General features: G+C 38.8%; 1 protein-coding gene across 19 annotated transcripts in view; it reads right to left on the reverse strand.

Moving 5' to 3' along the window:
- FGGY (FGGY carbohydrate kinase domain containing) overlaps window positions 1–17,929 on the reverse strand; it is a 326,148-nt gene that overhangs the window by 118,758 nt on the left and 189,461 nt on the right. For all 19 annotated transcript variants that reach the window (XR_011325680.1, XR_011325679.1, XM_069788599.1 and 16 more), the window contains 3 exons: window positions 15,744–15,956; window positions 13,706–13,817; window positions 11,753–11,904 (listed from right to left, as the gene is read on the reverse strand). Coding sequence is in view for 17 of the 19 variants with exons in the window: in XM_069788599.1 (XP_069644700.1) it covers window positions 11,753–11,904; window positions 13,706–13,817; window positions 15,744–15,944 (465 nt within the window). In the remaining 2 variants the exon portion in view is untranslated. The remainder of the gene's footprint in view (window positions 1–11,752; window positions 11,905–13,705; window positions 13,818–15,743; window positions 15,957–17,929) is intronic.

The following is a 17,929-nucleotide window of genomic DNA, read 5'->3' on the forward strand; positions in this document are numbered from 1 at the left end:
AATTTTTCCAAACCCAATATTCTGATCATCCAGTCTGCTCTACTCACTTTACAGTGATTTGCTGCCTGAAGAACTGAGCCTTTCCCCCACCACAGACTGATCATAAGAAAAGAGCTTCCTATGAAGAGTTCATGGAGGCACATGTTTCAGATCAGTAACGTGGTCTCTCTGAGTTCCCTGTCAGCTGCTCAATGTCAGAGCAGTCTCAAAGTCAATAGACAACTTTCTGAAAAAATGTATGCCCTACTTTCTAAAAACTAACCATTTTAAATTTAGTATTTTTGAATTATAAGTACAGGAAGAAAACAAACAGCTCTGTGAGCACAAGCACAAAGCTTTTGAATCTGTTTCAAAATGACTGAAATATGATCGAAGCATGTAAGAACCTGTAAGCTTTCAGTGAAGCTTTTTTCCACAGCTGGGACATTTGGGAGCTCTCAACTGCCTGGATTAACTAGTAGCAATCAGCTTTAAATCCACACTACAATCCTACAGTTGCCATCACAGCATGCACATGAATTCACATGAACAATTAACAGAAGTTTATCTTTGCAAACTCTACCCGTCTGCAAAATCTCCTTGAAAGGCATAACAACACACAAAGCAGTATGAATGCCTAAGCTTCCGTTTGAAAAGATGCACACTGCCAGGTCATGTTGAGCTTCTCATCAACCAACACCCCCAAGTCCTTCTCCTCAGGGCTGCTCTCAATCCACTCATTGCCCAGCCTGTATTTGCGCTTGGGATTGCCTTGACCCATGTGCAGGACCTTGTACTTGGCCTTTTGAACTTCATGAGGTTTGCACAGGCCCACCTCTCAAGCCTGTCCAGGTCCCTCTGGATGGCATCCCTTCCCTCCAGCCTGTCGACTGCACCACACAGCTTGGTGTCATTGGCAAACTTGCTGAGGGTGCACTCAATCCCACTGTCCATGTCACCAAAAAAGATGTTAAACAGCGTCGGTCCCAATACCGACCCCTGAGAAACGCCACCTGTCACTGGCCTCTCTTTGCCTTCTTGTCTTTTAGCTTTCAAGTCCCACCTTTTTCATCTACTCTCCATAAGTTCAGGCCAAGACTCTTGTACAAGATTCCAGAAACAGAGGATTTTTTAGAGAAGTAAAACACTAAGAGAGTCTCAATAGCATAAGCTTTGTCAACAGTAACTCCAAGTCGTCCCCGCTCCTCCAAAAAAACCCCCTGTGAGAACCTGTGGTACACAGTTGAGCAGAAGGCCAAATTATTTTAGCAAAGTTTCTAGTAGCTTTGCTATTATGCTTTTCTTTTCAAAGCTTTTTTTTTCCCCAAGTTATTCAGTAAATTGTCAATAACATGACAATTTAAATTATCTGCATTTTAAAAGCTGCCATCAGTTTTCTGGAGAAAAAATTAATTACATGCAGTATCAAGAATGTACATGCTGAATTAAAGTAAAAGATAATTCCATTTTAAGAAATACTATTTGGCTCTATAACTTAATTCAGATGTTATGTGATATCAAATCAAAATCTTACATGTCCAGAAAGTTACTGAAAGGGAATCTCTGAATTCCAAAAACTAAGGTGCAACTGCGTAAGTACAAAAAAAAGCTAAATTTTGTTTAGTTTTGGATCATGCAAAGAATTTGTCTTGTTTGAGTTTCGTTTTTCAAAGGCTTCTAAAATTTACTGGGTTTCTATTCAGTTCAAAAAAAGAAATGCTCCAATTACAATTTTTTAACATAAAATGCACAACCTTTGAATGTCTGTTCCTAATCACTCAGGTTTAACTTATCTCCTAGACGTATGTGGCTGCTGCTCACATCAAATTTAACTTTATACATGAATGTAAAGGTGCTCCATATTTTAGTACAAAGGTTATTCAGCCTGACTATTTTGATAATAAAAGCCATTATGTATTGTTAACATACCTGACAGTCTTCAAGAAGCAGCAGTAGTTTGGCTATTAGTGTTAATCGAAAAGAAATTGGATTAGGAATAACTGTCCTCTTCAAACAAGTCTGTTTCATCAAAGATACTCCTTGGATCCTTATTCTATTACTTCAAGAATTCCCAAAAGCCACATGTTAGTGACACTAAAATATGGTGTTTCATGAACATCCAAATGATTCATTCTTTGCCATCTTGATGCTTTGTCATCACTAATTAGCACAGACAAAAAAAATCATAGCATGCCCTGATGCTTTTTCCAAACAAATTTAAAAGTCTCCATGTTTTCGACACTCACTGAAGTTAATTCGAATTTATTTTCACTCACAGTCAGGAATCTGTGACCACATTAAAAGGACTGTGGAAAAGATCCGGGAACGTTCCCAATGCTGTATTCATATCCTGCGACTCACCCTCCGAACTCACTTGTAGAGAAACTAATTCAATATTTCTATTTTGCAGGGGTACTTATGGAGTCCCCTTTCTTTATCTCTCTGATTGTTTTGGGGTGGGGTAAACAACTATACCCCCAAACAACAATTTTTTGAGATCCTAACAGAAAATCCCAAATACTTGGGAGCAAAGCGTATAAGAATTATGAATTACAATGTCTTTTAATCTTCCTAGCCAAGAAGGGTCTAGGAGAGTGAGGGATCAGGGAACTGATACAGAGCACATGAAAGGCCTCCACTGCCCATTTATTCCTTGACAAGTCAAAAGATGATCATGGAGCCATACTGCACCATTTTGTATTGTGTCAAATGTATTTGTTCACTTCTTAGTTGGACTGAAAATACACATGCAGGCAGAATTTCACATGAGCTCCAGCATCCAATACAATTTTTTTAAGACACCTAGAGGCACGTTCTCCTTGGGAAAGCTGAAAGAGCTTTCACATTCATATTTTACTGGTTTGCTGATGTAGTCTGTTTCTGTACATAAAACCTTTGATTTCTACTCTTACCGAGTATATAATTCTCTTGTAAGATGAAGTGAGCTTCAGACATCTAATGTTTGTGAAAATGCCTTTTTTTTTCCACCAGAAGTAAAATGTGTATATAAACACCAAAGATGTCCTGACTTTTGTTATTTCTAATACAGATTAAATATGAATCAAATTATCTTAAATGCCATTATGGACAGCCTTCGTATCAGATGCCTGTTGCCCACAGGATTAACTAAAAATGGGCGAGAAGCAAGACATCTGATTTAGCACAGGGTATCAGCCTGAATTTCATGGCTACTTATCAGCCAAAAACCACAAATTCAAAAACCATCCCAAACCGGTATGTTAGAAATCTAGATTAAAACCAGGAGGGACAGATGGAAGCAGAAAAATGTTTTACCATTTAGTGTAAAAAATAAAGCTGGCGTGAGCATTCAAGTTCCGTATCAGGTCAAAATCTAAGTCATCTGAAAATCAGAAAAGAATCTCATTCTCTGAAGAACTGTCTGCTTTTCCCAACTCAACCCCAAATTTGAATCTCAATCTCCCATGCAATCTGTAATAGTAGGCTATGTAGTGTATCAGTCTCTCTTTCTAAATTACAGAAAACAATTACACCTTATGTGAAAGGAAGAAAGAGAAGAACTGAAGACTTAATGCAGACTTATGGGGATATAAGAAACTTATGTCCATCCCCTACTCCAATTCAGACAAAGCAAGGACTTAGAACTTGGATCTCCCACACTTCAGATCAGATGCCAAGCCATGCAACAGAGCTATTCTGAGATACCCAAGATAGGCTCTGAGCAGAAATTCTATCCTTGCCAGAGCCAAGGCAGCAAACTGATCAATTTCGCAACTCTTAATTCGCAAAAAATTAACTAACTGTATTATCAGACTCATCTTGAGGCTGGAACTGGGGCGGGGTGGGGGAGTGCTTGGAAGGTAACCTCTTAGAGTGAGGCTACTGCTGAAGGTGGAGAAAACTGCCTTGCTGCAACACACTCTCTACCACCAAGACACTGTCTTAGACACATGCAGGTATTTTCAAATCCCTGAGGCACCCTGGGCATAGCACCACAACTCAGGCAAGCATCAGAGTCCAGGTCAGAAAGGGCTACAGAGGAACAGACCAGGCACATTAAAGGCTGAGCTGGCAGAAGCTGTAACAGGGCAAGAAGGACAATCTGCACACGTGTCGTAAGCCTCATCACACTGCAATGGAGTGGAGAGATACGGCTGGAAGACAGACTAAGGAGGCTGTACTTAGAGGTGTAGGTGCTTCAAACCTCCCAGCTGTTGATCCTTTTTTTTAAATGGTACTTCTGCTTGATTAGCAGCTGCAACTAAGAGCCAAACTCAGCAGTCCGAAGTACAACTTAGGCATACATGTCTGCACTATGTATGGATTTTGGTAACACAGAGCTGTTAAAGCATTTATAAACAATTCTAATCAAGAGTTCAGTTCCAAACTCAGTAGCTTGGACTCATTCTCACTTAATATGGAATTTATTATTTATTTTAATGGAAAAATATTCAGTCACATTCAACAAAACAAAAAGCCAGCTGCAAAGGCAGCAAGCAACAGAGAAGACATGCATCAACAAAAGCTGCTGCCAAGCTAATGCCAGTACATCCACTATTCTTCCCTCCACAGCCAGGGAAAAAGATGTTTTAATAGTTTCTGCAAATTATCCCATTGGTAGCTTCAAGTCACAGGTGTACAGAAAGAAGAACAACGATGCATAAAACAGGAGCTGTAACTGAAGATGTGAAATGTAACATAGAGAAAGATCACTGACCACTGCGCCAGAAAAAAAAAAGAAAAAAAAATACTCAAAACCTATTGATTTTATTTATTAATTGCAGAGAAATGATATGCTAGCCAGTCACTCTGTGAAGTCATTTTTTTGCTGAAGGGAGGCTCTTCCTTGCTCTTATACACCATATTAAGAACAGAGTTATGAAAGCACAGTATAGGAAGACTTCATTTCATTTGGAGAGAGTTATCAAACAAATACTTACTCCCAGTCCAACATCCCCCACCCATTTAGAATAAGCTACAGCCATCTCTGATTTAACGGGATTAGTATTTTTTAGAAATAGCTGATTTGTAATGTCATTAGTATGAGGAAAACATAACAAGCATCCTTTTGTTTTGGCATAAGCTACAATAAAATTTCCAGCCAGAAATTAGTAAACAAGATTTTTCCTTCTGCTACCTCTGGGAAAAAAAAACACTAACAGGCCAATTCTAGAGCTGGACAAACCTTCACTGCAGTTGTTACATTGCTCTGTTTAAGCTATGGTCTCACTGCTGTGAGATCCGTACAGTCATGTACTGATAAACATTTGCAGCAAAACCATTTCCAGGTGAAGGAGTATGTACCTACGTTTTCAGTTCATATGCACGCATCTACCCACCAGAACTATCTACACGCTCATTCAGGCAGTGAACATCCAATTTCTTTAGCCAAAGTCAACAAAACAGCACAACCTGCTTAGCAAAGCTGCAAAAAATGTACCTGCAACTACCAAAGTAAAGAACTATTGCAATAATGTTTTGCAAGATAATTCTAAACAATGAAGAAATCTAAGGAAATAACAGCAAGAGGAGTGAATTTAATTGGTTATTTTGAAAGACCCAGTAACCAGGGACTACTTCACTTTCCAGTGAAGTTTACATTCAAACTTAGCTTATTGACTTCAGGAAGACTGTCAGAATTATCTTTCAGCTAGTTTCTAAATATTTGTGAAAGGATCATGATCCTTTAGTTCAACTTCATCTACAGTTGACATTCTTAATTCAGCTGACCATTCAAAAGTCATATGCGACTAATGTATTCACAGACATTAGCTTTTTAAAAAACCCATATATTCAATTTGTTTTACATTACAGATTTGACACTGGACTCTCTTTATCACCACACATGGTCCACACAGGCAGAGAAATACAATGCTCCTCATAAGTGGACCACAGATGTGCACACTTTAACAAGACTGCCCCATAGGCTATACAGTAGCTGCATTTGGTTGATAGTTTACTGCAAACAGCTGTCCCAAGATGCAAACTCCACTTGCAGTGATGGTTTTGTCATATGAACACCTATCTGCAATCACAAACATCAAGGTCACCCAATTAATTTCATGTAGACTAACCACTAGGCGCCAGAGGGTAAAATGATTCAGCAGCAATCAAACTAAACTGAATGTAAGCCAATACAATTCAAACAAAAGATCTCAAAAGGCCTATTATGGCCTTCATAGTTTAGCTTCTTAATTCGAAACCAAAATGAAATAGAGATGAAGAGTTGGAAGAACAGAATACACCCTGAAGCCTCTAGTCTCTAGTTAAATCTCTATTCTGTGTATAGTGGGAACATAAGGAGATGAAATGTTAAAGAGAAAGCATTATCATAGAATGGTTTGGGTTGGAAGGGACCTTAAAGGTCATGGGCAGGGACACCTTCCACTAGACCAGGTTGCTCAAAGCCCCATCCAACCTGCCCTTGAACACTGCCAGGGATGGGGCATCCGCAGCCTCTCTGGGAAACCTGTTCCAGTGCCTCACCACCCTCACAGTGAAGAACTTCTTCCTTACATATGATCTAAATCTACCCTCTTTCAGTTCAAAACCATTACCCCTTATCCTATCACTACATGCCCATGTAAAAACATCTCTCTGGCTTTGTTGTAGGCCCCCTTTAGGTACTGGAAGGCTGCTCTAAGGTCTCCCCAGAGCCTTCTCTTCTCCAGACTGAACAAGCCCAACTCTCTCAGCCCATCTTCATAGGAGAGGTGCTCCAGCCCTCTGATCGTATGGAAAAGGAAGTCAAAAAGAAGCAGATGAGAGTAACTTCTGACTTTGAAGAAAAGCTGCAACATTCCTCTGCAAATAAAAACAAGTGTAACAAGAAAGCCACAAGAGATAAGGACCAGTATCTACTTCTCGTAAAATGATGTCAGCTGATTCCTCACAGTGAGTGAGGTCATCTTCAACTTCAATTCTAGTAACAAGATGATGGAAATGTAAAAGCACAGTTAGGTCACCTTAGTTCTCTCCTCCTTCTCCTCCCTCTTCATTACTTCCAACCAATTCAGGGTAAATTTGCAAAGTCATATTGTTTAGTAATACTTTTAATTGCTTAGATGAAAATTCTTCAAGTAATAGAAATTTGATTCCTTTCTTTGAGAGACAGCCTAATCACTCAAAACTTACCAATACTGCTGAATTAACCTATGCCAGACCCTTCATCACAGAGGTGAAGTTTTCAGATACCACAGTTTGGAGAATCCATGGCAAAAACTGAGAAGACAGGATCTCCTAATATGGCTTTCCATAGTCAGGTTAGCATGGTGGCAAGGGAGAGGGAGGCTTTGATGACAATGTACACACAATTAACCTACAGGTATAACAACAGTCCAAAGGGTCATTTAGTATCAATACCTTAAATAACTTACTTCCAAAAGTGCATCTAGTTAGTCTCCTAAATCACTAGTCTCCTTAACGACTCTTAACAAACTAATTAGTTTACAGTCACATTTGTGCAATTTACGTTGTATTAGCAAGACTGCAGTTTTATATGACTGAATCCACGGAATATAGAACATGGAAAAGTCAAGGGAAATCTTGAATATTTATCAGTCAGGCAATAAACTCAAAAAAGAAACACTTATATTTATGCCAGCCTAAATAAACTTTGAAGCTCCAGAAAACAATATTAAGAGTTCCAAAGAACTGAGGATCCACTGAAAGGAACATTCATAATTAGGACTAATTTTAAGGTTCTTCCAATTATATGCTGTTTATTGTTACAAATACATGAGGTTTAATTAAAAGAAAAGTATCAAACATTTTCCCAGTGACACAAAAGTTAACTCTGCTGGTTACTTCAATGGATTTATAAATTGTTCTTAATTATTAGTACCAGATTATTTTATCATAACTTCAGATATAAAGCAGTTATTTTCCCCACTGCACCCTCTCTGCAAAACCTAGATCAATGCAAGCCAATATGGAATGTGCACAGCACCAATCCCAGGCAAAGATATACAGGGGGAAAACAGCAAAAAACATTTAATAGCAGAAACATTAAATTCCTGGGGAGTTCAAAAGTTCCAGGGAGTTAAGGCAAAAGTCAACAGTGAATCTTCATATATTAGGGTGTACCTGCTGACCCGGAGCATGACTGTACAAAGTGTATGGCTGTGGTTTTTGTTTTGTTTTGCTTATAAACATCCATGTGTTTTATGTGTTGTAGCCATGTTAAGCTTTCTGATCAAAAACTTTCCAGAAACATGATGCCTATCAAAGGGACTAAGGCACAAAGTAGCTTCTGGATACACCTTGGTTTAGCCAGTTTTGATCATGGCCAGTCGTAGGAGAACGAGCCCAATCCACTGTTTGCCTTAAGTTCCTGGGATACTGTCAGATATATGACAACACTAGGGAGGAATATTAAGAAATGAATAAAGAAGGAAAGAAAAAAAACCATCCCTATGGTTCATGGCATGGAGATGTTTACTGGGGAATGATATAGTTCACTGTCTCATACACTTCAAGAACTAAAAGGCAAATGAGATTTTAGGAGCTTGTTTCAGAAAAAAACCCAACCTGTTCACACAAAGTACAGTTAAACGGTGGAACTGATTACCACAGGACACAGCAGGTGCAAAAAGCACATGTGGGTTCAGAAAAGATTAGCTAAATTCATAGAGCAAAAAACTCACTACTAATCAGACAAATAATGAGTCAAACGGATTTCTGGCCCGACCCAATATGGTTATACATCAAGCAGCAGGCTGCACCACTTGCAGTCATATGGCTGGAAATAGTTCTAGAAATACTGGAATGTTTTTAGAAAAAACCTGAACCAACTGTACATATTTGCAGAGGTTGGCAGAAAATTCTGGGAAAGTGTTTTACAATAGAGCAACAGACTTTTGGGATGCTTTGAGAGGGATCTTATTTTAAAGCAGCTCCTGAGACTGCACTGCTCACTGGAGCAAGCAGTAGCTCGGTAGGAAAGGTTATTTCACATATGATATAGAAAACATAAGCAGAAGTGAGGAATTAAGTAAGACAAACTACTCAGATCTATGATACTTTAAAGAAATCTTGCTGGTAGCATATTTGGTGACATTTAGTAGTCAGGAAAGCTGGACAGACCAAAGGCCATGATCACAGCCAGGCACACAGTGTGGCCAGACACTATGTAAAACTTCCCCACGCAATTCTGCCAAGACAGCTCAGCCCTAACTTTCAGTGCTCATAATGATCCCATTTTGGCCCTCTCAGCAACACCGAGGGCCACGTTTTTAAAACAGCCTAATTTTATGCCCATGAAGTTCCCATCTAGCTAACTGCCTCAATGTGTAGCCTGTGCAAACCAGGTACAGTACAGTTGTTTTCTGAATACCAGTTGTCACAATTAAATAGAAGCACAGTGGGAATTCCAGCTTCAACTTCGCAAAGCCTTCAGATATTCTCAGTTAAAAAGGATAAAATAAAAATAAAATCTTTCTGCCTGCTAATCTTGTGACTCTCCCAAGGGATGTGAAAACCAAACTTCCTTTTTGCCAGCTTGTGCATTATCACTAGCTTAAGAAATAATCCTGCAATCAGAATAGAATATTTTTTTCCTTGCGGTGTATGAACTAGGTCAAACTATCACTCTACCACACCTCTGGGAACTGCGCAGTATTAGCAGGAGGGAAATAGACTAAATACAGAAAAGAAAGATGATACAACTCAAAAAAGATGAAGGAATCATTAAGTACCATCTTTTAAGTAGTTTTCCTGACCATGCCTTTAATACCTGGGTCATCATTTATCCATCTATAAAATATTAATAACAAAGAATCCAAGGAGACTTAAGTAATTTATTATTTGTAGACCACTTGAAGACACTCCACTGAGTAACAATGTATGTGCAAACTGGTGTTATAGCTCTCATTTGAAGAGCCTGACATTTAAAGTTACTGTAAAATTTGCCTTCCTTGGCAAAAAGTGAGAACACTTGCCTTATGTGAGGCTGAATTTTAGCTGTCGGAGGCTAACATGAACCTTTGCTGCTAGCCCTAAAAGTTATGTAATACATAGGCACGTTACTGTGATGGGCACTGAAAATAAACCATCACTCTCATACAATTGCTTTCACCCTCCTACTTTGCAGTAAGTATAGAAGCAGTAAGCAAAGACTTCATCACATACCTCTCTGAAGCTAGAAAGTTTAACACTACATGGCCATACCTCAACTGATTACAACTGACTCCATAATAAATGTTACTGTTCCTTCTCATGAGCTAGCTGAGGTGCTACTGTAGGATGTTGCTTAAGGTGCCTGAGTTAAGCAGGGTAAGCTTAAGCAGTTTAACAATATGTCTTTGCTAGTCCACTCAGGATGCAGGAACTGTCATGTGAGCAGCTCAGCAAGCAGATACTGAGGTAAAAAAACCCTCTCTTAAGGATAATAATCTTTAGCTGGTACGTCAGGAGCTCAAAGGGGACATATGAGCAAGCCCTGTCCTGTAATGCCCTTCTGCCAAGCAATCTCTGCTACTGGCTGGCATGTAGGGTAAGGTGAATTCTATTTCCTACCCATTTGGTCGTGGAGGGAACAAGCCCTGCAATACTTGCTCTCCCTTTATACTACACCAATTACATCAGAAGACTTTGAGGCCACAGCATAGACTTACATCTCTGGGTGAACCCATTTGGAGACCCCCCATAATCTGGCCTTTTCTGATCAGTCAGGTACTGATATTCCAGACCTTGCAATATAAAAATGTTTTAAACACAATGGATTCATTTAAGATTTTTACAGCTTACTTTTTACTGTTGATGACTGACATATGATACTCATAGCTCAAGAAGGAAAGAACTAGTAGGCGGATATTCGTTCTTCAGTATAGCATCTACAAACAACATTAATTACCCTCTATTGTCATTAATCACCCTCTATTGTCATTAATCTGTCAGTACCTGCTTCTACCAGTTAATTCCTTTGACTTTCCCCAATCTGCACCTTGTTACTTCATGTTTGTAGAGACAGGAGACTTTAGCTGCTTGAAACTGGCAGCAAGTAATTTACATTTGGGCTGTGTTAAATTGACAGCAAGCATCATTGAGACCAAATGTAAAAGCCAGATTGGAGGAGGTTACAAAAAATTCAAGTGGCAAGTATTTCTCCTTTTATCTGACAGCTAATATTAAAAGGCCATATGTCATTGTTACACACAAAATTTAAACACAAGAGACAGAGGTAGACTTCCACATTATGAACAGAGCACCTTCCCTCTACGGATGTCTGCTTCCTACAGATGGGACAGAACTAAATTGAAGCTCTAACTGAAGAGTTTCTCTACTAGCAGCCAAAGACTTCGCACATCCCCTCACTGTTGGATGCAATGCCTCAAAGGCAGTACCTCTGACCAGGATACACAGTGTTGAGATGGTGCTGTTTTCAAATTGCTATAAATCCATCCCAGAATTAGTACCTACACCCCTCTAAGCACACCCAGCTACAGTAGTTGGGAGCAGGAAATATGCCTCCATTACTAAATCCTAGGATACTTCGAGGACTCATTCATTACCATAATTTGTATGTATATCTAGCCTTATAATTAGATAAGAAAGGCATATGAAATCTTTCAATCAGGAAACACTAAATCTCAATAAAATCAAAGATATTTTTAAATAATTGAGAGGGAAAAAAACCCTCAAACATTTTCATCACAACTTAAGGCTGGCCTTACTTTGCAGACCTTTGGGTTCAACACTAAGGCTGAAGACTTTTGGTTTAGACGTTTCCTTCTCAGAAATTAACAAAGGGCATTAATCATTAGTAAAAATGCACCACAGTCTTAGATGTACTCACTTCCTTTAGCCACAGCAATTTAGGTGGCTGCATTTCCACAGACATCACTCCCCCTACATAGCTCAAAACCCTGTGTTGCGTTGCATTGATGCGCTCAACTTGACTGACTGCACGATGGTCCATCCACATAATAACATTCCTATAGTTTTGCCCTTCGGGGAAAAAAGAAAAAAAAGAAGATTACTTTAGGTCTGGTTTAACCCCACCTCAGTACTCTAAGTTACTAGACTCTAAGCTGCCTCACACTTCCACTTCTACATAGAAAGCTCAAATTCTATTTGTGTTAATAATACACAGTAGATATCTAAAGATAAAATTCTAGCCCTCTGAGCCAACTTTAAGACATGCTGAGCACTGAGAACACTGACTGAAACCAATCAGGCTTGTGAGCATCCAAGAACTTTGAAACACCATGCTCTCAGACTATATTTCACTCAAAGAACCCAAACTTCTTGACAAAGTACACATATCTAGTTAAAAATATAAAGAAGCATTTTGGTGACTAAGAACTAAAAATGTGACAAAACCTGAGCAATTACGTTATAAGCTGAAATTAACTCAGGTAGTCAGCTAGCTAGCTATTTACAGGGATTCTCTTTCCTTTTCTATTGTTATGAGAAGAACTACCTTAATTCCTTTCAGAAATAGTTTCAGGGGAGTAATTTGCTGAAATGCTTTTATTTTGGATGTGGAAGGAAGAAGCATTTGGCAAGTCTGCATAACACATGAGAACAAGAAGCAAAGAACACTTTTTATCAAAATTAACCTACAGAGGACCTGCTAGACAGGTGGAACAGTAATCCAGATGACACTTCAGATTCCTCTCTTGCTAAGCACACTGCCCACTCAACTTCATGACACAGCCACTCATGCATAATCTTGAAAACATAGTCCAAGACAAGGCAGAAGTATGAGGCACACCAATATTTCTAACATGGATTGAAATACAACTTAGAACGATCAGACTGCCTGAAACCACACCGTTGCATGCCTGTATCAGTATTCAGTGCATTCTTGTCTTTTTACTTAACATCACCACTGTGTAAACTCAAAGTTCTTGGGGATATCAGAGAATAAAAAATGAGAACTGAATTTGACTCAATAGACCAAAACAGCCCCAGACATAATTAGGCACTGAACAGATTGTATGAGACTCTCAAACTGAAAAATAAATAATCTCATCTAAATTAGCAAAGGACATTTCAGGGGCGAAGCTGGTTTTTTGAGAAGGATAGGAAGAGATGACAAATACATCTGAGAACAGAAAGGGAACATACACAGAATTGTGATTACGGCTCTGTAACTACTGATTTAGCACACACATCATCTTAAATGGGATTCACTGAAAAAAAGTGCATCACAGACTTTTCTTGCGTCTTCTGAATCATCTACTCAAAAGCTAATAAAAAAAATTTAAATTTTTAGAAAAAGGTCAGACTGTTTCTGAAGTTTAGCACTGTCCTAGACAAAGACAGAACACCAGTATAATACAATACCGAAGTTGAACCTCTTGCCTGCAGCTCCACAACACAGTGAGCAGTTAGACTACACTAACACTAACATTTTTAGCATTCCTTTAGCCAGTGTGGATGGGCATTTATACACATTATGAAAGCCACGATTAGTAAAGTCTGAAGGAGGAGAAAACATGCAGAAAAGAAAAATTAGCACAGATTTCTCTAAGAAGTAGTCTCTCTGAGCCAAGATGAATGAATTTGATCTTAGGATGCCAAACATTTAGGCAAACAGTAATTAATTCTCAACACAAATTTAATTTTGCAGTAGAATTAAAATAGTAAAACCAGAAAAAAAATAGTCTTGTAAAAAAGGTTTTCTATCATCTACATCTCCAAGAGTCAGCCCCACAACTTGGCACTTGGATGAAATTGTAAATTCACTCACATCAGTGGCAAAACATGCATAGTAAAATCAATTTTTGTGCTGAAGTCCTACCTTCACAGTTGACTGCCAGAGGTTGGAACTGTTTATCCACAACAACAAGGGAACATGTAGCATCAAAACCAACCCCTCGAATCTGGCTAGCATCTACTCCACAGACAACTTTCTGCGAATATACAAAACACAGGTGAATACAAATGTATCAACATATATGCAGGTACCAGGTGAACTAGTGAGTAGAGAAAATGAGTTACGAGTTAGAAATGCAAGCTCAAACTCTGAAATTTTTGAGATTCAGTATTCCTTAACACCTCTAATCAAAACTACACCAAATAATTACCAAAAATTCTTTGGCTTTCAAAACTGAATTCAAAGGTCCATGAAAAGTTCATTAATAGCTTTTTACACAGTACTGGATAAAAACAGGAACCACAAAAATATCAGAAAATAAAGGCAGCAGAAAACTAGCAATGCTAATTTTCTCTTCTCTGAAAAAGTCTGCAGTTGAGCTGCATGTGAAACATGGACACAGGATTAGGGCCAAGTGTTTCCATCAGTTACTTCACACAGTTCCCACCTGTGGAAGCAACGATCTAGAATTGCTTTGGTAATATTATGCCACAGCTTTTTGTCTTGCAATAGTGCAGAGTCCCAGAAATAAAGTTGGTCAAACCTGTAGCAGTGATAATACCTCTGCAATGCACACCTTTTCAAAAGCTCTGCTACCAAGAGTTTGGATAGCGTATTTTTTGGAAGATTTTCCAAAAAAAAATCACCACCCCAAGAGGTCAGAACTTCATGGCTTCCAGCAGCACTGGAAAAAAAAAAAAAAACAAAAAAAATCCACCCACATGGATTAAGTGCCAAGTGAGGTTGCAAGACACCTAAAATGTAATGCAATAATAAATTGCCACTTCTCAGTAACAATAAAAATATCATTATTTTAATTAGTACTATAACGAAAGACTTTCACTAGACTTGCTACACTGCCAGTCTCTTACTGGGTCTGTAAAACTATAGTTTCAGAGACCATTTTTATTGCTTACATATAAGAGATTGTATTTAAAGAGGTCCAGAGCAAGAACAAAGCGATTCACAAAGAGAAAAATCAAATAAACAGAATAAAAGACTTGCTCCACTTTAACATCAAGCTGTTCCTCCTTATCACTCCTGTCACTCCCTTCTTTTCCTTCATTCCCCCTCACCTCGTCTCCTTCATCTCAGGGCATTTCTGCAGAGCCAAGCTCATTAATGTTTGAAAAGGCTGATCAATAACAAGAGAATGGGTGAACTGTCCATCTGCAAATTACCAAGCATATCATGAATATTTAAAAAGCCAACCTTAAGAGTATGGCAGGCTGGGGCTTTATTAAGAAAGATGAAATGGCCTGCACGTGCACTGCCAAGCAAGGTCACTAATTTACTTTTACCACCAGCATGTCCAGGCAGATCCTTGGATCAGAGGGTACAAATTTTCCCTTATACTAAGTTTTATTTCAGTCTGGTTTTATGCTTGATACTATCCACAAATGTATGTAATTTATTTTGATCTTGTAATACTGGATCCTCTTATAATGAGGATGACAGGCAACAGACATTATGTTAGGCACCATCCACAAAACAGATTACAATTTCACTACAATAAATGCTCCTTTGTGACTCCAGTGCAGCACAATGCACATCTTTAAATATATGCATTACCAGGTTCTGAGCAACCTTGACTCCTCAAAGAACTGTCTCATGGCTAGAATATACACCAGTGAATCAAAACCCACAGATGTGAATCCTGAAGGCAGTGGGTAAGTCCTCCCCCTGAGCCAACAGCACAAAGGAAGGCCTTTCATTCTACTTTCAGTTGTAGCACAAGCTTCTTTCACTCTGGCCTTCAGCTCTTCACCTATATAACAGACCTTGTGAGACTACGTCAGCCATATCCTCAAGGTGCCTTTAATACACAAGGATGGTTATAAGTTACACAGTAATACAGCATGCACAGAACTGAATGTTAAAGGCCAGTGACTGGAAGACCTTAAACTTTCAAAACTTGAAGAGCTACCTGCAACACGTTATCTCCTTCTTTTTCTTCGCATACCTTTGTGACTGAGCAACAAGCAGCCCATATGTCTGCAGAGGATTGCTCGTAGTGGTCTGGTTGGGGCTCCCAAATTTGGATTGGCTGATCTGCATGTGCCACTACTGTCCCAAACCCATCTACCAAAGCTGCGCGAACACTTGCTGACCCAACATCAATTCCAACATAGTATTTTACTGGAGTCTGCTTCTTACTGTCCATTTTTAATAAAACCTGTTGGGGAAAAACATAAAAAGGGGTTAAAAACAGATAAAATGACTGATGATGTAAAACTGTGCTGAACAGGACAGGAGAGATGCTGTACAGGCACTTTGATAACTCTTCTTTGCACCAAGTCTTCACTTGGCATTTTTTAATTAATTTGAGTTTTCAAGTCTTGCACTAGTTGTACCACTTTTCTTCAAATGTTTGTATGCAAGTTGCATGACACAGAAGCTCCTGAAAAGCAAACTGTAAATTTGCATGTAAGAATATGCATGCTATGATAAAGTTCATGCATTCATACAATCAAGGAAATGAGCCGTGGCCATACAGTATCATGTCTACATAAAGGGAAAAAGAGGGAAGGCGATAGGAAGGGAAGGAAGGGGTACAGTTCCAAACTCAGTAGCAATCAGGAGCTGGTGCTTTACACAGAAGCGAAATTTCAACCCAGAGACTCCTGGGTTTTCCTGAATTCTGGCAGATGGGGAAGCTGCTCATGTCTGGTAAGTTGGACTCGTCTCTGGACAAGACAGCGAGAACCACCACAGATATGTCATTGCCTCAATGCAAACAAATTATACTCCTGAAATAGTGAAAGGGGTGGTGTGTCTGGCTCCACTGAACCCTGACCTGAAGAGGAACAAGAAGCCAAGAGCTGCTGCCTCCCATAGAGCCAACCAGCTACCGAGTGGCATATTACTGCTGAATGAGACAGTGAGCTAGGCTGAATTTCTGCAGAATCTCCAAAAAAAAAGTGGTGTGATGCTGATAATTAAAATAGCTAAGTGACAATCTGGTACGTATTACCCAATTTTGAGCCCCCCAAAGAAAACAAAAAACCAAACCACCTGAAAAACAAACCAGTTAGTTTTTTAAGAACTATCCACCATCAATCCACACAATTTTAAAGATTCAGAAGATAATTTGCTGAGAATGTGTTGACTTATGAGAACATCTCAGGAAATCTCTGCCTACTCTCTGACAACCTACAAGAACAAAGTGAGGTTAATTCATTTAATTATTCACAATGAGTTGCTTATTTCACTATATTATGTTTAACTATTTGACATTTAATACAGTGACAAACGTACTGTACTCAATTTCTCACAGTTTGTTCTTAATTAATAGTTAATATTTACATTTTAATCAAGCTGGGACAATGCCAAGTAAGAGCTGATACAAAGTATTTGAAACATCAGACAAGTACCAAGTTTAGTGGTTGTATGAATCTGTTAACCCTCTGAAACACGCAAAACTCAGCTGACACATAGCTTCCGATTTCCAGAAAATGAATGGATCAATTATAATCTGATGAATACATACTATTTACAGAGCACCAAAATGGCTTTACTCAAAAACAGCCCATCTCTCCCAAAGAAGTGACCTGGATTACTTCTGTATATGGAAAATGGGTTGGTTAGAGGGAGGGACATAGGCAAAGAGGGAAAGATTTGGAAAATATTGCTTAGTAGAGAACAATTATTCACACTGCAAATGAATCCTTTCTTTTAAAAAAAAACCAAAACACTAGAGTTTCGTGGCAAAGTATACCAAAAGCGCGACAGAAAAAGCAGTGGAACAGAAAACGGTGACAGTCCTCTTTCTATCTTCAGACAATAACAGCTGATCATATAGCCACATAGCTGTATTCAACTTTGGAAACAATGTTTTTTACCTGTTTTATTTCTACAAGACAGAAAACCAAGCCTTTTTTTTTTCCTCCCTGAAACATCTTCAGTACAGGTCAAGATCTATCCTTGGGTATCAGTTTGAACATAGTGTTGGCACAATTAAGTGGCTGTTCACATCTATGGTTAGCTTATAACCAGTGCTGTTGATGGCTATTACAAATCTATAATCACTGAGAGTTAGAGGTGGCCGGTGAAAAAAAGGCAGGGAAAAAAAATCAGTCCCTTATCAGTATAACAGCTGAATTAGGACAAAGTTTAATTTGCACTTAAAACAGAATAAGCCAACACCTT

This window comes from Haliaeetus albicilla, chromosome 8, assembly GCF_947461875.1.
Source record: "Haliaeetus albicilla chromosome 8, bHalAlb1.1, whole genome shotgun sequence".
In the NCBI taxonomy this organism is placed as follows: Eukaryota; Metazoa; Chordata; class Aves; order Accipitriformes; family Accipitridae; genus Haliaeetus; species Haliaeetus albicilla.